At 33.6% G+C, this 22675-nt stretch overlaps 4 protein-coding genes across 4 annotated transcripts; 2 read left to right on the forward strand and 2 right to left on the reverse strand.

The window, feature by feature from the left end:
* Nucleotides 1-247: 247 nt before the first annotated feature.
* Nucleotides 248-2584, reverse strand: PGO_132120 (diphthamide synthesis protein; the record flags this gene model as incomplete). The annotated part of the gene is made up of 1 exon (XM_028689728.1): nucleotides 248-2584. One exon carries the CDS (start codon nucleotides 2582-2584, stop codon nucleotides 248-250), a length of 2337 nt encoding a protein of 778 aa, XP_028545529.1.
* A 703-nt stretch (nucleotides 2585-3287) lies between these two features.
* On the reverse strand, nucleotides 3288-10706 carry PGO_132130 (rRNA (adenosine-2'-O-)-methyltransferase; the record flags this gene model as incomplete). Its single annotated transcript, XM_028689729.1, has 1 exon — nucleotides 3288-10706. One exon carries the CDS (start codon nucleotides 10704-10706, stop codon nucleotides 3288-3290), a length of 7419 nt encoding a protein of 2472 aa, XP_028545530.1.
* Nucleotides 10707-12691: 1985 nt separating this feature from the next.
* Nucleotides 12692-16541, forward strand: PGO_132140 (CPW-WPC family protein; the record flags this gene model as incomplete). Its single annotated transcript, XM_028689730.1, has 16 exons — nucleotides 12692-12764; nucleotides 12986-13025; nucleotides 13263-13279; nucleotides 13459-13591; nucleotides 13711-13811; nucleotides 13982-14073; nucleotides 14165-14206; nucleotides 14366-14381; nucleotides 14498-14583; nucleotides 14759-14827; nucleotides 15073-15181; nucleotides 15312-15380; nucleotides 15643-15701; nucleotides 15997-16099; nucleotides 16281-16334; nucleotides 16465-16541. The coding sequence occupies 16 exons, from the start codon at nucleotides 12692-12694 to the stop codon at nucleotides 16539-16541; spliced, it is 1140 nt and encodes a 379-aa protein (XP_028545531.1).
* A 3394-nt stretch (nucleotides 16542-19935) lies between these two features.
* PGO_132150 (transcription factor with AP2 domain(s)) lies at nucleotides 19936-22401 on the forward strand (the record flags this gene model as incomplete). Its single annotated transcript, XM_028689731.1, has 1 exon — nucleotides 19936-22401. One exon carries the CDS (start codon nucleotides 19936-19938, stop codon nucleotides 22399-22401), a length of 2466 nt encoding a protein of 821 aa, XP_028545532.1.
* Nucleotides 22402-22675: the final 274 nt, after the last annotated feature.

A 22675-nucleotide genomic window follows, 5' to 3' on the forward strand; every position in this document is an offset into this window, starting at 1 on the left:
CGGAAAGGAAAATATGCACACAAGAGTGGGGTCTGAGGGGAAAAAAAAAAAAAATAATAATAATAAAAATAAATAAATAAAACAAAACTGTAATAATAAAAATAAATAAATAAAACAAAACTGTAATAATAAAAAATACACCCACATTTTGGCCTCCCCATGCTTGCTTATACTTGGGACCCCTGTGGTGTACACCCACCTACAGACATAGAGACATGGGTGATATTCTTCACGAGCCCGGCCACAATCAGCCACAAAAACGTATATCAGATTCATAGCGCTGGGCTATTCCATCATCCCCTTGAACAATATCAGGAACAATGTCAATATTGTAATTCATGTCAACCCCTCTGTATTCCCTCGAAGCGTTCTCCTTGAGAGTTCCCAAAAAGTTTATGCACATGGGAGATTTTTCATGAAACATAGTTATAAACTTCCTTTGTTCTTCTACAGGGATAGGTAAGGAGTGATCGATGAGATCTTGGTACTTTTCCAAGAGGTTGCTTGATTCGTCAGTTGTTTTTGGATTGTTTTCACTTTGTAGCATTTTTTCTGTCCTATGAGGAGGATTGCTACTCTCATTTGGAAGAATGTTTTTACTGCTGCTTCTTTGCTTTGGATTATTTTCTAGTTCATGTAATTCGGAGCGATGGAACCACAATGTATTATACTTACCTTTGTTCATGTTTTCCAATATGTGTTGAACAGATGGGAGAGTCAACAAATGGGAAAATTCAAAGAAGTATTTACATTGCCATTCCAAATAACCATAAGCAATAAATAACTCACAAGGGTTAATAATTTTTTTCGAAAAATCAGACAATTCTAGGAAACTTTTTTCAGGACAGGTAATCAGAATGTACATTTGAATGTCTGAAAAATTTTCCAATTTAGCACTATTTAATTTGTTAGTAGCAATTGTGTAGCATTTTTTCCCCTTTGATTTTAACATATAATTTATGAGATTTTTTATTTCTTTGTTTTTTTTTAAATTTACATTTGCAACCAAAATTCCAAATGTATCCACAAGTTTACATTTTTCTATAAGATTATACCTCCTAAGTAGTAGTTTATCTGGATTTCCACTTTTCTCAAAATGGCTATTGGAAATGGTTATCTTTTCCCCTATAAAAAAAGTTTTCTTTTTTTCTGCTTCCCCATCTTCGTTGTCTCTTCGCGTCGCCACTTGCTCTTCATAAATATACACAGAGTCAGCTATATTTCCATATTCTAACATACATCTATTCTTTAAATTTACATTTCCATTTGGAAAGAGAAAGATATTTGTATTCTTTTCTATCTTTCCATTGATAAAAGTTTCCCATGATTGTGATGATAGTTCTTCCTTTTTCATTACTTTATAAATGAATTTCTCTAATTTCACATTGTACATAATTTTTGTTGCCAACCTTCCACATAGAAACGCATACTTCCCCCCTCCACAATCATCATTAGTCATGTCAAGTGTGATATAGTTGTCATAAAATCCATAACACGTTTTTTGCTCCATATTATTTGCAATTTTGTGTAAACATACAATTATGTTCGTATCGATTTCATCCATATCAGATTCTAATAACCTCTCTATCTCTTCATTTTTTTTACAAAAATGTATTGTTTTCATATTTTCACTAGAATCAGATGCATTTACATTGTTATAACCATCCGAAAGGAATGTTTTTCCCTGTACAATATTTTCATCAATGTGGAAAAATAATCTCATTTTATCAGTCTTTTTCATATTGGAAGAACTTCCAACAGAAGGATCTACATTATCTACTCTCCTCCCTTGGGGAGTGGCAAGTAGAACTTTCTTACAACTGTTTTCGAAAAAACACTTCACTAAACTGGGAATGCAGCTTGTGTATGTCACGTCGCATAATATAATAGATGTTTTATCATTTCCTATTATTTTATTTCTTTTTAAATCCTGAATAACATTTTTATAAAGAACCTCTTTCCCTTCTTTAACTTCATTAAATATGTAAACAGAAGGTATGTATGGAATAGTAAATGATTGGCATGCATTTCCATAATGAACTAAAAAATCTGATTGAACATGTTCAGCGTTTACATAATCCTCACAGCATTCATTTAATGATGTGTCTCCTAATATGTATATGTTTACATCTATTTCTTCACTGCTTCCATTTGGTTCACTTCTGTTGGTCATATCACTACAATGTGCTTCATTTTGGCAATTATTATCGTCCCCACAGCATGTCCCAGCGTCTCCTGCTGTTGTCATTGGAACTGTCGGTGGGATCGACTCGATAGCATGTGTTTTTTTTACTTCTTCTTTCACGGTTTCCACATTCACGGCTTCTCTTTTCATGTCTTCCACTTTTACCCCTTCCACTTTTACCCCTTCCACTTTTACCCCATCCACTTTTACCCCATGCGGGCCTCCTTTCCGCCTTTTCTGGATCTCTTGCTGAATGACATTCGAAATGGTTAGAGAATCTTCAAGCATACAGTCAGGTAGCTGGATTGCCACCCGAGTGAAGTTGTTTTTTAAAATTATTGACACTACTAAATTCACCTCATACTTTGCGTAAATTTCGTTTTCCCCCTTTTGCTTCATTTCGGAGATGAGGCGAAGCTAGCCAAAATATGCGGGAAAAGAAGGGAAAAAAAAAAAAAAAAAAAAAAAAAAAAAAAAGCTAGCTGGATTTAACCCCTTGGATATGATCGTTCTTCTCTCTCAGTTTTGAAAAAGTGAAAAATAGGGAGGAGTCAACATCTTCTATGCAACTAACACCCATCCATGGATTAAGAAAATTCAAACAAATTGAATCCCCCCTAACTGAGCCCTTCGATCGAGTTGCACAAACATCCCACCTGTTGTAGTTTAAAAATGGAGAAGTGCTCAAGCTGAAATATTAAAAAAATGAACAAACCCAAAGCACCGTGCTGTACATGCGTTAAACTTAAATGTTGCATTGCGTGAAATGTAGGCACTCGAAATGGGCCTACAAAAAATTGGCAGAGTTTCAATAACGGGTCTAGTATAATTTACATTTACGTGTTATACTGTTTGTGCAGTTTTAGTTTTTGCAGTTTGGCAGTTTGGAAGTTTCACAGTTTGGCAGTGGAAGAGCCGAAGATGGGCGTGCCAAAAAAGAACAAAATAGCACTATATATAGATATATATACATGAAAATGTATTTACCCAATTGACTTTCCCACCCACCCCCAATACCCTAAAAAAAAAAAATCCTTCAGGAGACAAACGGTTGTGCAAAACTTAAATCGGGGAGGTGAAAATAGAATCTTGGAAATTCTCATCACAGAATGTGCTGCTTGAAATATTCATATATGGTAACGGCTGCAGAAACATGCACATTCAATGAGCGTATGATTCCTTTTCCAGGTATTTCGATACAATAATGGAGGAAGAGAAGAATGGAGGACGGGAGTCCCTCTTTTTCGTCTCCCAAAATTAAGATAGTTTTTTCTGGAAATGTAAATGTGTTTAGGGGTTGGCTACAATTGGTTTGTTCTAGTCCTATGATGGAATATTTTTTTTTTTTTTTAATTATATACTTTAAAATGTTACTTTTTTTTAATTCTTTTACATACATCCACTTATTTGCAGTGGAAGATATTTTCTGAAATTGAAAATCTTTCACAATATTTGCATTATGAACATATAATTTTTTCACTTGAAAAATTTCACATGTTCTACATAGCCCAGCTAAATTAGGTACTTTATCAATTAGTGATGCCACGACAATTAATTTTTTATTTCTTTTTACCCTTACCATTTGATGATAAGTTTTTCTAAATTCATTGTTAATTTGGATTATATCATTAATCGGGTCGAATTTTTTTTGATAATTTTTTTTGTTTCTCTCCAAAATTGTTTCTATTGATATTTCTTCACCCATCCCTAAAAACAATTTCTCTACATTTGGTTCATTATCCGCTGTTACGTATGCTTCTTCTCTATGGTTTATGTACATCTCTCCATGCAAAAGATCAGAAAAGTTGGGGGGAGAAATGGTATTCCTCAAGGAGAGAGCTTCTTTTTTATGTTGCTTTTCCAAGTCTATATTAAACATGATACTTGACATTTCCTGCTGTACATCCTTTTTCACCATATCAATGAAGGTGTATGATGTGACTAATTCATAATTCCTTAAAACATGTGTAAAGGTGTTAGTATTTTCTTCATTTATATCTTCATCGAAATTATTGTATGAATAATTATATGCAGGAAGTAGAATGCTGATATCATCAAACGCGCTTGGAGTCCACTTATGAAATTGTATTTTCATTTTTTTCCTAATCCGTTTGCAGTCCTTATTATTTTTAATATATGAATAGATACATGAAAAAAATGGGTTCGTCAAAATTTCTTTTCTTATTTTTACAAACCTGTAAAGGGTATACTGTGCAATACTTCTCACTAATGCTGCGTGAGATGAACATAGACTAACAACCTGTTCTACTAATGAAATTAAGCATTTGCGTATAAATTCTGAATAAAAGTAACTCTTATTCGATGGGTATATCTTTTCTCTTTCGTATTCCTGATGGGGAAGCTGTTCATGATGATGCTGCTGGTTATGCTGCTCATGATGATGCTGCTGGTTATGCTGCTCATAATGATGCTTCTGGTTATGCTGCTCCCTATGATGATCATCATTTCCTTGATTGATTTTAATCTCTTTGTGGAACCCCTTCTCGGGGTGAACACAAGAGCTGCTTCTCCCCTGCTTCTCTTTGATAACTTTTGATAACATTTGTGAATACCTCTTCTTCATATCTTTAACAATTTCTTCTTTATTATTCTGATTTCTCTTCACAATTTGGTTGACAATCTGTTTAATTTTTCTTGTATCATCTCTGCTCCTTCTCTTAGTTGCTCTTTTCAGCCTTCCTTCTGCACTGAGTTCATGCGTCTTCTGCTTTTTTCCTTCAAAGGAAATTTTTCCAATCCGGGAATTTCCACTAGAGAGACAAGCTTGAGAAAAGGATGAACTGACATACAATTCTGTGAAGGAGTAATAACTAAACTTGCTTTTCAATAAGATGTAAGAGCATATCATTAATGAACTTACAACCAGTTGCAAATTTGTATTTTTATCTGTGATATGTTTTTTTAAATATGGATAGAGCAGAACGAAGGAAGAATTACTAATTGAGAGACAAAATAATTCCAAGTATTGCCGTGTGCTGTTTAGATGATCATCTTGTAGCAGTTGATTCACTTTTGAAATTATTCCTTTTCTTTTCCCCTTCTTTAGATGCAAAAAATATTTTGACAAACAGCACAGTGCTTGCAGTCCCCTCAGTTGCGTGTTGTGTCCGCTCGACGACGGCAGCGGGGAAGCGGCTGCAGGTGCAGATGTAGGTGCAGATGCAGGTGCAGATACAGATGCAGATCCAGATGCAGATCCAGATGCAGAATTGGTGGCTAGCCAAGCTGACGACGTATTCGTCGGATGGCCGCCTCTCCCAGTTTGACATTTCTTCCCGTTTGACGTGACATTTTTGTTTTTTATTCGGTTCAGAATCTGAAGAAGAAGATTCTCGTAAATCTCTAAAATGAGTTTTCTTCTTTCATGCAAGTGCTCTTTGGCAACACGTCTTGCATTTCGGATGTGCACATCATGACCTTTGCTCATATGGATTAAATTTACTTGACAGAATTTGTAACGAGAAAAATATTTCTCCTCTAGTAAGCCAAATAAATTTATCAAAAACATAAGGGTCAACAATCTGAGGAAGATTGGTGTATGGTGTATTCGATAAAGATCAGACGGGAATATAACATGTTCATTATTCTGTATTTTATTGGAAAAATGGAAACATATATGTTCATTCACAAATTGATGTAAGAGAATATTGCCTCTTTTCATTTTGTAGTGATTGTTTGTAAAGCTTTCTTTCGAATCTACTAATACAAACTCTTTGTATACCAAAATATCCACAATCACCTGTACAATTTTGTCTATATACTCTTTTTTCACTTTAATTATGTCACTACCTTCAATGATTGCCATAAAAAATGATGAAAGAAATGGAATCACTATGCTTCTACTTATCGATAGTTTTGTTTTCCCGTATTCCAAAATTTTCTGCACATAATTTAGGAGGTAAAAGGTCTGCCCATCGCTTGTTCTCTGCTTCTTTGAGTTCATATGCAAATTCATGTCATATTTCACAATTAAGGGATGAAACAGGGTTATAAACACAAGTTCCAATATCTGTGGTGGATATTTACAAGTGCAACACCGGTCAATCAGAAGATCGCTTTGCTGAAGCAGAAGAAACAAAATCTTTCTCCTTCCATTTGTTATGCTCGTACATAGAGAACAATCTGACATCTTCTCCTTATTGCTCTTCTGATTTTCCTTTCGATGGGGACATGCTTTACTTTTTTCCTCGTGGGAATTTTCCTCATTTGTTCTATCAACGCTGTCGCAAAAAACCGATGGAATAACAAATCTTCTGATAATCATGTATAGATATACTAGCTCGTCCTTGCATAGCTCAATATCACCAATTACTTTTTCTGCAAACGTGAAGACATCTTCCGTTTGCTTCAAACTATCAGATTGATTCGAAAAATTCGATTGCTTCAAACTGTCAGATTGCTTCAAACTGTCAGATTGCTTCAAAAAATCGGATGGCTTTAAACTATCCACCTGATCCTGGCTCTGCTGCCGTTCGGGGTGAGCCTCCCTGATTAGAGGGGAATTGCTGAGTGCACAGTTGCACATATTGATATATGCAAATTTGTACTTATAGTAATGGAACTTTTCAAAGTGCTTGTTTCCATATTGTCCATTATTTACCCCTTTTCGATAGTCCTCATTGTAAGTTCTTTTCATCTCAAGATGTATTATCATCTCGTTTGGAACTACTTTACATGCGTGTGGAAACAGCACACCAACATTGGCCATAAATGCAAGAGTTAAAATGGTTCTAATGCTGTCCTCCTGCTTCTTACCATTTGCAAAATTGATTATGTACTTTACACATTCATCGTGCAATCCCTTTGTCAGTTCATAGAAGAGGTTATTTTGTTCTATGAAGTTCTGCTGTTGTAGTGGGGGAGTAGTATTTTTTTCCTTTAAAAATGTTGATATGTCCATTCTGTTGACTCTTGCATAATTCTTCTCTGCTTCGAAATTTACTTCACCTTTGTAATAAGAAACATGTTTAGCCCCTGTGCTGTCGTTATTTGGTGCTAAAAATTCGAGAGTATCAACAAAAAGGAAAAGCATGTTTAAAAGATTGTCCTTATTGGGGTGGTTCTTGCTTAAATGGCCACTTCGAACTTGTACATGTTCTGCCACTCCAACTGCACGCTCTGCCACGCCATCTACATGTTCTGCCACTCCAACTGCACGATTTGCCACTCCAACTGCACGATCTGCCACTCCAACTGCACGATCTGCCACTCCAACTGCACGATCTGCCACTCCAACTGCACTATCTGCCACTCCAACTGCACGATCTGCCACTCCAACTGCACGATCTGCCACTCCAGCTGCACGATCTGCCACTCCAACTGCACGTTCACACGTAGCACTTTCCCCTTGACAAAGGAGAAAATGTCTCAAGCTTTTCAGATGGTGGATCATCACTTGGTTCAAATTTTCCCGGTCAAAGAGGTACATCAAGTTATACTTAAAAATATAAAACAAGAAAAGAGTCATCAATTCGTTCGTCTCTGCTGCTTCTGTACAAAAAAGGAAATTTTCATTTTGCATATCCTTACATGTTACATATAAATGAAAAAATCGCAAGTATCCCCATATATACACATGCTGATTCGTCAATACAACTTTGTTACAATTTTTGAGAAAACAGTTTATTAACAATTCATTGCTTTTATTCTTAAGTGAAATTAAATTTACCATCTTTTGAGAGCTTTTTTCAATATTTTCTTTTACCATACAACTTTCATTTAACTTCAACAAGGCATGAAAGTAATTCATCTTTTCAACAAAAAAGTTGTCTTCGAAGAAATTCAGAAAAATACAGAATTTTTTTACACAATTGAATATGGTTACGTGCTCATTCAATTTTACAACTGTCTGCAACATTAGTGTAAGAATATCCCTCCGTTTACTTATGCAAATATTACTTACATTTTTTGTGATTCCTACAATAATTTCCTGCAGGTTGTGATGCAAACATTCGTCCTTCTCAAATGTCCTCACCTTTTTCCCACTTCTATTGGGGTCAACGAGATTGTAAGAGAAAAGCCCCTCAGATATGTAAGGCCCTTCCAGATTATGTAAGGAATGAAGTAAACTTTCCAAGATAATGCGTACATTAGTATGGAAAAATTTTAGTGTGTTCAAACATGCAAGAAACTGCTTAACATAGAAAAGGGAATTCTTCTTTAAAATCTTCAAAATGATAAATTTTTTTACTCGCAATTCGTAGAAGGGTATATCTCCCCTTATGAACAAGGTCGGTTTTATGCACTCCTCAAAGAAACTGTGGAAGAGAAAGGTATCGCTCATGCTGTTCAGAACGGTTTGCACATCGAGCGTTTCATTCAGTTTGTCTCGCTGATCCTGTTTATCACTTCTCCCAGTTCTGCCATTCTGGGGGAATTCTCCCTTTGTGCGACCTTCCCCAGTGCAGAGGTCACCATAGTCCAACATCTGACAGAGAGAAAAACGAGTTACAGTACCATTATTGTGGTGAAGCAAAAGCCATATAAGAATCTCCATCTGTCGAAGCATTATGAACTCAGCGTAATGTACAAAATTTATTTTTTCTTTTCCTTCGCCATCACATCTTGTGCAACACTGAAAAATGTAGAAATCTAAATCGTCAAAAAGGGTGGAGGAATTGGTTATTCTGATTCCTAATTTTTGCTTAACCATATACACTCCATCAGTATTCGGGTATGAACATGGATGACCTATCCAATCGCTACCGTTGTTCTTCCCCATGAGCTTACTATTCCTCTTTTCAACGTCCTTAAGAATTAATTCGTTGTAACATTTTTCATATTTTTTTCTCACAGAACTAACCATGAGAAAAAGACGAATCATTTTTTGCCAATTGGCTTTCAATAAGTGAACGGAAAAATTTTGAATACATCTCAAAATACACACATACAATTCCCAAGCCTCTAGAAACAGACAAATTTCCTTCTTTGTGCAAATCATTTTTAATTTATGTACAATTATGTTAAATATATAAATCACCTTCTTCACAATTATTTCATTTGTATATGCCATCTTCATGAGTAATAAAAAATAACGCACGTCACTTAAATGTGCATTTTCTAAAAATTTCTCATTATACAAGTAGTCTATATATAACACTTGAAAATTGTACACATCATTTAACAGAGCAGTGTCCATTTTATCAATTTCCTTGAAGTAAACAATTTCATTAAAAGCAAAATATGTGTTCATTATTGACATACTTTCAATGCAACTGTTGTCACATCTTTCCCTTTTGTTTTCTCCTTCTTCTGGAACTAGCATATCAGTATTTTTAAAATCAACATCCACCACTTGATCATTTCTTAAATAAAAACACATACGTTTGATGATGTCCAAACATACTTCTTCGAATTCACTTTTCGTGAATATGTATTCCTTGATTGTGCAGCAGAAATCTTTTATTATAATGTTACGCATTTCGGAGTTTTTCACAAAAGTGACAAAGTTCAAAATTTTTTTTGAGATGTTCTTTACTTCTGCATACCTGCCGATGTGCCTGCGCTCAGGGAGAAAATATACACCTGCCCCTGCACATCCACTTCTATCTGACCCTGCACATCCACTTCTATCTGAACTTGCATCTGCACTTGAACCTCTTTCCTCTGTGCTTTCCACTGGGTTCACCTTATTCCCCACTTGTTCCACAACCAAAATGAACAAATGACACAACCATCCGAAGCTAAACTCTTCATCGTCTAACTCTGTTGCGTATGAAGAACAGATCTGCACATATGTCTCTTCTGCGTTTTCTGCGTTTTCTGCGTTTTCTGCTTTTTCTGCGTTTTCTGCTTTTTCTGCTTTTTCTGCCTTTTCTGCTTTTTCTGCCTTTTCTGCCTTTTCTGCTTTTTCTGCCTTTTCTGCCTCTTCGGCCTTTTCTGCCTTTTCTGCCTCTTCGGCCTCAACGCGCGCGAAGTTATCTCGCTTATCTGACACTTCCGCGATCCGTATTTCTGAGGGAAAACACCCTTTTGCCTTTTTAAAAAGAAGAAAATTTTGATTGTTTTCTTTTACATTGCTTTTAATCCTTTTCTTAATGCAGTTTAATAAAAAAAGCAAAAGATTCAAGATGCCCTTTTCCCCCTTTTCTGTCATGTGAAATGTTAAGACAAGCATATATGCTAAAAATTTAAACAGAATTGGGTTCAAGAATCCATTTAATTTTATCAAGTGAAATACCCAAGAAATGTCAATGCTGAGGAAGTCTCTATTAAAATTTTTCTCAAATAATGAATTTAAAAATAAAATTAAAATCTTTACTTCTTCAAGTGTTTTTTTGTTCCCCATTTTTTTCTCTTTTTTAACTTCGCTAGCTATGTAATTGTTAATACGTACCGCTAGTTTGTATTTATCTACAGACCTCAAGAAAAAATCAGTTATGGCACAAAAGAAAAAAGTGTTCAAAGTCTCCTCATTCTGTTCTATTTTTCTTATATTCGTACGACTGAAATTCAGCAGGGCTTTCAGAACATCTTCTTCGCTGTGCCCCTCGTCTGCCATTTGGTTTGACGAATGGGGAAGATGGGGAAACAGAAGAAATCCACAGAATAAAATGTGACAGTAGGGGAGGAGACGTGGTGGATATTCGGGATGTTTGGTCTGGTCTTCCTTCGAACCAGCTCAATGTACGCACTGAATGTAGCTGTCACAAATGTTTTATGACTTTGTTGGGCGAGATTCAAATTGAAGCAGTTACAACGCAACTTGATTGAACTACTTTTTGGAAAACCAACTTTTCCCCCCTATCTCTCTCTCTCTCTCTCTCTCTCTCTCTATATATATATATATATATATATATATATATATATATATGTACACCGCTAACGGCCACTCCGAGTCGTCGAGAGAACTGCAAAATAATGGACTTTACTTTCCGAGAAAGGAACAAATATCTACCTTTCCTTTTTTTTTTATGAAAAAATAGTCACGCCGATTTGTTTACCTGCCGGTTTTTCTATAAACGTATTTAGCCCCGATTTACTATTTTTTTTTTTTTTTTTTTTTTTTTCTTTCCATATTTTTTCACGATAAACACATCACCCTGATGAGAAGGAGATGCATTTATATATAGCATCTCATTTCATCGAAGAGTTGAAAAGGATTAAAATGAAAAGTTACCATGTCCCCCTCATTTTGAAAACCATGATATAAACCAAATTGGTATTCCTACCAATTGATGATATGTCAAAATAGTTTGATTATAATTTCCTTCCCAATTTTTTTTTTTTTTTTTTTATGCTCATACGAGAGTCAGTCATACGCCTTATGTATGTGGATCATAATGTGTGTGTTCGAATATGTTGTGTACATGTATCTTTTTGAGATTTTAAGAAAAGGTTGAAGCTTCCATGGATGCATACTTGTATTTACCCTTCAAAAAGTAGAAATCCTTTACACCTATCGCAATAATAACAATAGAAGGATTATTTTTGAATTAGATCTATCAACTATGTTACAATAAAAACCTATTTTGTTTCTTCTTCTGAACTTTAAGTCTTTTTTTTTTTTTTTCAAGTCAAATGTTTCTACTTGTACGAGATAAGTGTGTTCGATTCAAAGAAGGTTACTTTGAGTTTGTCTTCAAATTGAAACGTGGTAACATGTAGGGAGAAGTCTACCCCAAAAACAAAGTGAAGGAAAAGGCTTGTTTTGCCATATTTATGTATTCATTTGTTCATTCATTTGTTATTTCATTTGTTCTTTCATTTTTTTTTTTTTTTTTTTGTTGTTGTTGGGCTCCTTTTCGTTAATCTAAATTTTGTTATACCCATTTTGTAAAAAAAAAGAAAAAAAACAGAACGGATGGAAGGAAGGGTTGAAAGAGAAGGACTCTCCATTCAATTATAAAATGTTATTCAGAACCGTTCGGTGTACATACACAAAGACTGATCATTTTCCATAGCTAACAATACCATACAATTTGACTTTCCTAATTCTCCCCTTTTTTTATTTTATTTTTTGGACCTCATTTCAAATGTTCCTTCAGTGTACACAAATATTATGTAGACACAGAAATGGATGGGACAACTTTTTCGGACATTACGTGGGTGAAGAAAAAAAAAAAAAAAAACTAGGAATAAAAAAAAAAAAAAAAGTCATTGTCAATTTGTTCTCAAGCAGCTTTTACAGCTCATATTCCGTTTATATAGCTTGTCATATGTCACTTACATGTTCATCTATTTTGTTCTGCTTTACGTTTTTTTCTCGCATCTTTTTTTATTTTAATAAAAATAGTCAAGTGAATACAAAGTTTAAGGAAGGTGTAATGATGAACCTCTCAACGAGGTACAAGACCGACCAGTTGGCATAATTTTTTTTTTCGTATATTTTTTGGTGTAATTTTTGGTGATTATTTTTGGTGATTATTTTTGGTGATTATTTTTGGTGATTATTTTTGGTGATTATTTTTGGTAATTATTTTTGGTGATTATTTTTGGTAATTATTTTTGGTGATTTTTTTTTTTTTTTTTTTTTGCCTTGACGTTATGGGACTTTTTCAAAGAAACATGTTCCAAGGAATTTTTTTTTTCCTCTTTTCTCGCGCTGTCATTGGGGAAGGTCTATAATGAGGACCCCCTACGCATACATATGCAGATATATATGCAGATATACATGCAGATATACATGCAGATATATATGTATATATATTTGTGCACATTCTGGAAGCACAAATTAGATTTGCATAAGTTGTACATATCTGGGGACTCCCCGTTTAGTTCATTTTTGAGCGACCCCTGAAAAATGAAGACAACATAGATCATACCCGTTTTCTATTTTAGCCCTTTCTCAAAATGGCAAAGCCTGCCGTAAAGACTATTCGTATGAACATTTGTTTCCACCAAGCTTTACATATGTGCACACACAAAATTGTCTAATTGTGTGTATGCCACATATGTCTGATTCATATCTATACACTTTCCTTTCCCTCACCCCATCATCCCTATTTTGTGCATACTCATCCAAAAAAAATTAACCATAAAAATGGATATATATGTACATGTATCTCTCTCTTTTTTTTTTTTTTTTTTTTTTTTTTTTCATTTCTTTTTGATGAAGACGTCCCTGCGCAGAGGGTACTACAAGAAAGATGGACACACAAAAAATTAAACTTTTCCCCACCATTTTTGACCTTACCTTTCCCCATTATTTTTTACCTCCACCTTCCATGCGAGACTAATTCATCCAAATTTATCGTCAACCAGAAAGCTATCCACACCAACAGATATTTTCTTCTCCATTTCAAAAAATTCAGGATGGCATGAATTGAGAAATTCTAGTCAATGCATTGCCCCTTTGTCCTATGGTGGGCCCTGTCCACGTTTTCTACAAATAGAAGACTCAACGAAGCAGAAAAAAATTATGGAACAAGAATGCCATATTTTCTGGTGATATAAGTAACAGTGCGGATGTTCGCCCTGATATACACTGTGCTTTTCCCATCTCTACACTCTACACTCTGCACTTTTCCGTTTTAAATACTTATGAATTTTGTTCCTATCGTAAGGCCTTGCCTTTTTCAGTGTGAAAAAAATTATTCTCTCCAGTGCCCTGAACAATGGGTACCAGAGGACGATAGAATATGCCGCCCTTTGGCAATTTACGAAGGTAAGCCTATAGAATCAAAGATGCACTTGTTCAAATTAGAGAAAAACAAAAACCTAATGTGGTTCATGAGGAGAAAATACAAATTCGAAAAACGCACATCGAATCTTTAAAATTTCTTGTCTGTACATACAAAAAAAAAAAAAAAAAAAAAAAAAAAAACACCTTAACAGGAACATGTCTATTATCCCACGATTTCTCCAATATGACTAATACACAAAAAGAAATCTGGAGCAACAAATGTGGGACTAGTTGGCCATGCAAGGTTAGATGTGGAACCCATCGATTGGATACGTGAAATGTACTTCTATACAATTGAAGGAAGAGAAATTCATCTATGTATTCCATCACTCTACCCATCTACCCAACCAATTTTTTTTTTTTTTTTAAAAGGAACTGTGCAAAAAGGACTATTCTAGGAGATGTCCCAAAGTTCTACCAAGGAAAAATAAATATAACTTACAATATCGAAAGTTGCAAACTCCAATTGAGAACATCCTACTGATAATTCATTGATCAAGTTTTTTTTTTTTTTTTTTTTTTCCTTTTCTTTTTAGGAATGGATTAAAGATAGTACTGTCCATAAAATATATCGTTTACTTTCCTATAACATGTAACATATTATTTTATTTTTGCTTTGTTTTATCTTTTTCTTTTTTTTTTTTTTTTTTTTTTTGGTAAAAATTTAGAGGACGGGAGTTGTTCTGCCCCTACAAAATATTCTGGGCCTTGTCTGTCAAGGGTGTCTTTACTTAATGTGGACAAAGATATCAAAGTTACATATATAACAAAAAAAAAAAAAAAAAAAAAAAAAAAAAAGGACGAAAAACACCATCATACTTGAACATAACGAACAGTCCCAAGCATGTATAATATCACATATTATATCGCTTGGGATAGTGTACCAACTATGAGAATACAACAACTAACATTTCCTTTATTCTTCGAAGGTGGCCTTAGAGAAATTATGCAACTTGAGCTTTCCATGTATAAAGGAGTGTGAAGTGGATATGAATGACGTAATTAAAGAGGACGAAAAAACGAAAAAAAAAAAAAAAATCGAACAATAATGCAATAACACAATAATAGGATAATACAAATGATTATACGGACAGCTTTTTGCTCTGGCAAAAATGGACATACATATATATATATATATATATATATATATATATATATATATATATATATATATATATATATATATATATATATATATATATATTTTTTTTTTTTTTTTTTTTTTGGGACTCGCTTTTTATAGCCTTGTCCCTCTGGATGGTTCCTAAAATCGGATGAATTTGGAAATCCATTGAATTGTTTGCCCCCCGATAACTATGAAGGTCTATGTGGCGAGGAGACAAAATTTATTGGTAACCTTTTCCTCTTTATGTTTCTGTGTGGAGAAACTGTTGTGTTTTAAATATTTGGTGCAATCCAGTCGTATGGGTTTACACATGTGGTAAAACCTATGGCTTGTATAACAATTTCTCTTTTCCAAAGGTCTCATCAGTTTGGAAATGAAAGAGCAAATGGCACATGAGTGTGGCGTGAAATGGCCCTGTGTATCTGGTAATAGAAATGAACTCACCAAAATGGGAAAAATAAAGGAGCCCTAACAGTGGCAGAAGTAGAAGCAGCAAAAAATGGAACGAAAAGGAATCGTACCAAAAAAAAAAAAATAAATAAATAAAAAGGCAGAATAAAAACGATTTACTTGTGTTTGTATACACTAGCTGATTTTGTGGAAGTTAAGAGATATGTTACTCCAATCCCAACACATACACCCTTTCAATGGCTTACATTTTTTTTTCTTACATCACTTTCTTCCTAGACGTTAAATTGGTCAACTATGAGGAACTCTGCCCAGAACGGTGGACAAAAAGCGAAAAGGTAATTCTTTAAATAAATGCGTGATCAAAATAATGCATGTCTGTGGTGTTAGAACCCAATGACACATAAATACATTTTCAAAACCGACTCAGAGGTCGTGTAGACATATACATATAGATATATATAGATACAGATATATACGCATGTTTGAGCCCCCAGACATGGCGTATTTGCAACTTTGAACGAAACATATCAAGAGGTGTGTACACGAACATTGTATTCTTTTATCTTATTATATCTTTTTTTTTTTTTTTTTTTTTTTTTTTTTTTTTTTTCTTTCTCACTCAATCCTTAGTTCTGTGTTGCCCCCACAAATTATATGGGCCCATGCGCAAGGAAAAAAACATTTGTATCATTCAAAAAAGAAATTAAAAAAGCCTACGCTGAAGAATGTAACGGTTAAATTATTTCGTTTTTTTAGCAAATGTAATCAGGCGTATAGCGTGAGTCAAGATGTGTTTATAAGCATTTATGAGTTTGTCTATTGAAGTTCTTTTGCACACACGTTTGCCCAAATGCTTATCAACACGCTTATGTTTTTTTTTTTTTTTTTTTTTTTTCGTTTTTTCCTCCTTGCAGTTGAATGGCCTCCGTTCACAAAGGAAACAACCGAATCTTTCCCCAAAATTTCAGGTACAGGAAAGAAAAGTGTAATGCTGTGCAACTTTTAACATGTACACGTGTAGCTTTTTTTTTTTTTTTTTTTTTTTTTTTTCCATTCCTACATGAAACTTCTCAACTGCAACGGCCCTGACATATTTAGTCTCAAGGAAAAGGAAATATAAGTTTGGGGTTGTGGAACCATTTACGGGGGATATTATTTCTGGAATTGATAAATGAAAAAATATAAAGAAAACTATGGGAGTCACGTAAAATCGCTTTCGCTTTTTATTTCTCTTATCGTGGTAAAGTATCGTTGTTTATATTTTTACAAATTCTGTGTTTTTAGAATAATCATTAATAGCTGTATCAATTTTATTTGTGTATATATATTTGTTCTTTTTTGTCCCGTTATTCAATCCGTCTGTGTTTAAAAATGTAGAAGTGTGCTATGGATTACATCCCATTGAGTATAATTGTCGTTTGTTAAAATGGCGAACATTCATTTTCGCGTGAGTGTCTATGTATATATATATGTGTGGATGTATATATATATGTGTGGATGTATATATATATGTGTGGATGTATATATATATGTGTGGATGTATATATATATGTGTGAATGTATATGTGTATATATGTATGTGTTTTTTTTTTTTTTTTTTTTTTTTTTTTTTTTTTTGCAAAAATGAATAACCGAACAAACTGAACAACTTAGTCCAGTGTATTTTGTGCACGCTGATTGATCATCATAAGTGGGAGCTCAAAGAAAAGTAAAAATAAAAATCCAAACTTAAGTTTTGACTTCAGGGCGATGAATGATTAAGTTTTATACTTAACCTGGTTCTGATGAAACTTCGTTTTCTTTCATTTTCTCGATCTTTCTTATGTTCCTTTATTATTTTCCTTTTTATGTTCCTTTTTTTTTTTTTTTTTTTTTTTTTTTTTTTTTTTTGCTAATGTGCAATCTTTTGATGCTATCCCACCTGACTTGTTCAGGCAAAAAAAATAAAAATAAAAAATAGCCCCATGGATATTTCAAAATGCACAATCAAAATTACGTTTTAAAATATGACCAAATCTTGAAAGTGCAAAGATAAGGGAACATAGTGTGTATATGTTCACTGAAGAAAAAATGTCCAAAGGACAGAGCGAAATATCAAACTTTATGAAAAAAGTTTTTTATGAAAAAGGATCGTTACACGTGCTTTCGCAAATGAGGTTATATATGCGCACGCATGAATGTGCATGCATGTACACACACGAAAAAAGGTGTATTTATTTAAATGCGCTAGTAAAGGATACAATGAAAAGAAAATGGAAAAGAAAGACACTAAATGAATTTCCTCGGAGCGATTACTGATCCCATCAGGGAAACATTTTTGTAGACTTTCTTTTTCCTACCTTTTCTACTTTTTTTTTTTCCTTTATCGTTCAGTATTTACCATCATGGATATGGAAATTCACTTAGTCGACCTGTGTGCATAGTTGGGATACAGCTTATTGATGCAGTTCCTACTAATCGACAAAGACACCACTGTGAAGTTTTACACACCTCTTTATTTTGTTTTTTTTTTTTTTTCATTTCCCTTTTCTTTCTCTGATATAACTAGCTTATTAGTGTTGAAATTTAAAAAAATTGTGCAAAAAAATGGAGCAAAAAAATGGAGCAAAAAATGGCTCAAAAATAACGACGTTTTCTACAATTTATTTCGAAAAAAAATTTCCAACTTTCTTTTAATTTTTAATTTGCATGTACATGTGTCCGGACCTTAGTTAATAAAATGTAAAAAAAAAAAAAAAAAAAAAACTATGAGGTACAAAAAAAGGGTTAAAAACAAACATCAATGAGCAAAGAAAAAAAGAAAAAAATAAAGAATAAAAAGATAAATACATATTCTCGCACTTTCGTACATATGTGCAAATGGACGACCTATTAACCGATCCTCATTGAAATATAAAATTTCTCGCTTACGCTAAGATTAAGAACTATTTTTGGAAAAATAACAAAAGGGGAAATGCGAGGAAGTGAGTGGGAAATGAGTGGAAATGCGAGGAAGTGAGTGGAAATGAGTGGAAATGCGAAGAAGTGTGTGAAAATGAGCGGAAATGAGTGGAAATGAGTGGAAATGAGTGGAAATGCATGGAAACACGAGAAAATAAACGAATATGGATAAGTCGAAAAAAAAAAAAAAAAAAAAAAAAAAAATGAGCATATAAACGGGCTAATACTAAGCATCTAGGGAAAATATGGTCACATGAACAATTAAATGAATAGAATTAACCGCGTCGAATTGCAGAAACTCATTCACCCCCTCCTTCCTACACAAATGCCTTTTTTTTTTTTTTTTTTAATAAAACATAAAAAGGAAATATATAGCATTTGTTTATTTCTATGAATTTTCTTTTTTTTTTTTTTTTTTTTTTTTTTTTGCAATGCGTCCTACGAATAAGTGTGTATAGTAATAAGTGTGAATATAAACGTATTGTTGTGTCTTCCACTTTTTTCCTTTTTTTCCATTTGTCTTAGCTCGCGCATGTGTTGCATGCTTATTGGAGCGTTTTTCTGATTTCACAAGCTCACAAAAAAAAAAAAAACCACATGCGTGGCACATATTCATGGGAACTTATATATTTGACACTTGTGTATGGACGTGTATGCGCATGCACAAGTACTCATGCACATGAATGTAAATTTATTTTTTAAACAAAGCAGATTTGACACATCCACCTTGTACGTAGATTTTACTTAGCTGGAAAAAAAAAAAAAAAAAAAAAAATCGAAAGAGTGAAGTGATAAAATAGTGAAAGAATTTCCAGCACACTACACACTTAACTGAATTGGGAAAAAAAAATTCTCCATATTCTTCATAAAAGTGTTCAGGTGAATATCACACTTGTTCAGCCATTCTATGTTCCATTCGGGGGTGCAGAAAAAAGAAGAGAAAAAAGAAGAGAAAAACGGGGAGAAAAAAGAAGAGAAAAACGGGGAGAAAAAAGGAGAGAAAAAAAAGCAGGGAAAAGGGATGAGCAAAAACAAAGGGAACAAAACGAATAAACATTTGCAAAATAACAACAGAAGAGAAAAAAAAAAAAAAAAAGAAAAAAATTTGGGAAAAATAATGAGAGAAAATATGCCTAACTACTCCCTATCTCACCTTCATAATTACACCTACACACATATACTCAAAGACGAGAGTGTGTATTCATGTGTGTATGTACAGCAATGTACCACATTGCATGATCACGTGCATGCACATATTTTGCACAACATCATGTTAGTGTATAAAACACACTGATACATGAAACCAACGATCGATCTATACAATACGGTAATTTTTTCTCAGAGATACATCTCTCTGTTGTGCCGTTCGACTCCAATGGTACATGAACATGACAATATTGCAGTGTGAATGCATAACCGCATAGGTGCTCAATTGTGAAAGTGCTAACATATGGACAACGTCGATAAACTTTTGAATTTTCCCCCACTCGTCTATTAAGTTCTTCCTTTTATATGAACAGATAAAACTGTAGATTTTTTCCCTTTTTTTTTCCCCTTTTTTTTCCTCGTTTTTCTTGCATTTTTTCTCGCTTTTTTTGCCGCTTTTTTTTTTCCGTCCCGGAGCCCGAAATGAGTGACCATTTTGGAAATTCGGATGAACTCCTAGAAGAATTGGATCTAAAAAATTATGTCATCTTTATAAAAAAATGTTTTAAAAATGGAGTAAAAAAAGAAGAAGAAGATATATGCGCTCAAGACTTGAGAAATTTAGCAAAGTGCCTCCCACGAGTATCAGGGGTTTGGTATGATTTGCATAAAAATAGTTGGGAAGCAAGATGGACAGAAGGAACTAAATCTGCCAGAAAATATTATTCAGTTCAGAAGTTTGGATTTCATGAAGCTCGAAAATTAGCAATTAAAACTATTAAAACGAAAGAAATTAATTATATATATAACAGTATAAGTGAAGATTTCAGCAAGCCATTGAAATGGAACCTGAATAACGATTTTCTCGAAATGAATCATGACCCCACAATTAATTTAAAGAAGAAATGTAGAGCCAAAAATTGCAAAATCAGGGAAAAGAAAATTAAAAAGAATCCTGCCAGTGCTGAAAACCATATTACTGACGAAAACCATATCAATGGTGAAAACCCTGCCAATCACAATAGTGTTTTTAATAAAAAAACCAAATTTGAAAAAAAAAATAACGCCCAAGGTAGAAATTTAAGGAGGGACGATTGTCTTAACAATTTTACTGCAACTAGTATAGCTTCTACAAAAAATGGAAATCATGAAACAGAGAAACTTCAAGATGATTTGAAAGATAAAAACAAAAACGTAACAATCACACAAGGGGATACAAAAAGTTACAGCAACAATAGTGATAAAAGTACTATAAAAAATACATGTGGGGAAAAAAATCAACCTAACCGGAAAATTAACAACACAGGAAAACAACAACATGAAATTTCGAAAATTTGGAACAGTACAGTTTCCAATTCAAACAATGACAAAAAAGGAATTTTTGACATTTCTAGTCAGCTACACATAAAGAATACTACGTTAAACACTTGTTTGAAAAAGAATGAAAATTCTACATGTACAGAAATGGTATTGTGTACGTATGAAAATGATCAATGTAGTAGAAACACCAATCTTTGCAGTATTGCATGTCCAAGTGAGGATGATATTACAGCGAAGGAAAAATTATGCACTCTTATTGAAAAGGTTAAATGCCCCTCTAGCACTGTCAGTGCTGATGTTAGTATTAACCAGAAAGACATGCACAATTCAGTGACAAGCGCAGACAGTAACAACGACCAAAGGGTATCATACAATTTGAGTGACCAATCTATTAATGATAAAAACATCAAGGAAAGAAACTTGCTTAATAAACACACCCTTCGTAAAAAAGTGCAAAATTGCAGTGACAATAACAAATCGAGTGTTATAAAATTTTCTGGAAATAAAATTCTAAACTATATGCTCAATCACAAAAAAAAACCAACATCCAAAAGCACAATTTATCGTAAACAAATTGGAATATTAAAAATTAACATAAAACAAAGCTCTAATAAATTTTTTACCAAAGAAAATGAAGGGATATGTAGCAAAAAAAATGCAAAAAAAAAAAAAAATTTTTTAAATGAAAAAAATACATGCATAAGTGAAAACTCTGTTTATATAAAAAAATTTAAAAATTGTAATAATCCTGATATTTTTTTTGCGAAAAATGGAAATATCGAGACCAACCAAAATTATAGAAACTGTGATTTCAAAAGGAGGCAGTTGAAAGGTCTTCATGACAATGATACCCTATTGCTTACCCCTCACCCTTCCAAAGAAACGTGCGAAGATAATGGAAGCGATGCGAATGAAGCAAGTGAAGAAAAAGTGAATGCATTATCAAAGGTGGATGGATTTTCAAAAGTGGACGAATTTTCAAAAGTGGACGGATTTTCAAAAGTGGACAAATTTTCAAAAGTGGACGAATTTTCAAAAGTGAACAAAATGAACAAGACAGAGAAACATCATGACAGGGAAGAATGTGAACAAGGCATACTCACGGGTGGAGAAGCGGATATTTATAACCAAGGGAACATACAAAACTATGAAAGAAGCACCAACCGGGAGTGCAAAGACATGGATATTTTGCACAAAGATGCAGAAGTGGAAAATAGCACATCTTTGAGTATCGAATGTGGTGACAAAAAAAAGGACAAAGTAGAGAAAAAGAAATGCTCTGTAGAATTAAATTTAAAAGAATCTATACATCCTGACACGCTTAGCATATTCAAAAATGCAATTAATTTACTCTTAAACGACTTGAAGAGCAAATGTATACCTCATTTCGACAAGCAGTTTTTAAACATCCAGGAAATTATCGACAATCATATAAGTTACGTAAATTCAATGCTGAACGAAAATATTTTAATCACATATGTACACTTGTTCGACATTTGTGTGTCTAACAATATTTTGCCAAGTCAAATGGATCAAAAAGTTCAAACGGTTTTCTGCAATGCATTGATTGCATTTCACATCCTCCTTTTCAATTTCCAAAAGGATAAAAAGAATGAGGGCGCGTGCTAAAGGGGGGAGACTCTTCCATTTTTTGCTGGATAATTTGGGCGGAAATTTGCGCTCTAACTTGGGCGAGAGTTATTACACGAATTTACAATTATAAATGCGAGTGTGTGGTTGTCTAGGGATGTTCCAACATAGCTTACTTACACAAATATACATAAACGCACATGAACATGTGCAGAAAAATGTGCATATAGAATTAATCCTACGACGCAAAAATGAACATGTGTATACATATACACCTTTCTGCGCAAAATTACACAAAAAAATATGAACTTAA

The sequence above is a fragment of the Plasmodium gonderi genome, assembly GCF_002157705.1.
Source record: "Plasmodium gonderi DNA, contig: Chr13, whole genome shotgun sequence".
NCBI lineage: Eukaryota > Apicomplexa > Aconoidasida > Haemosporida > Plasmodiidae > Plasmodium > Plasmodium gonderi.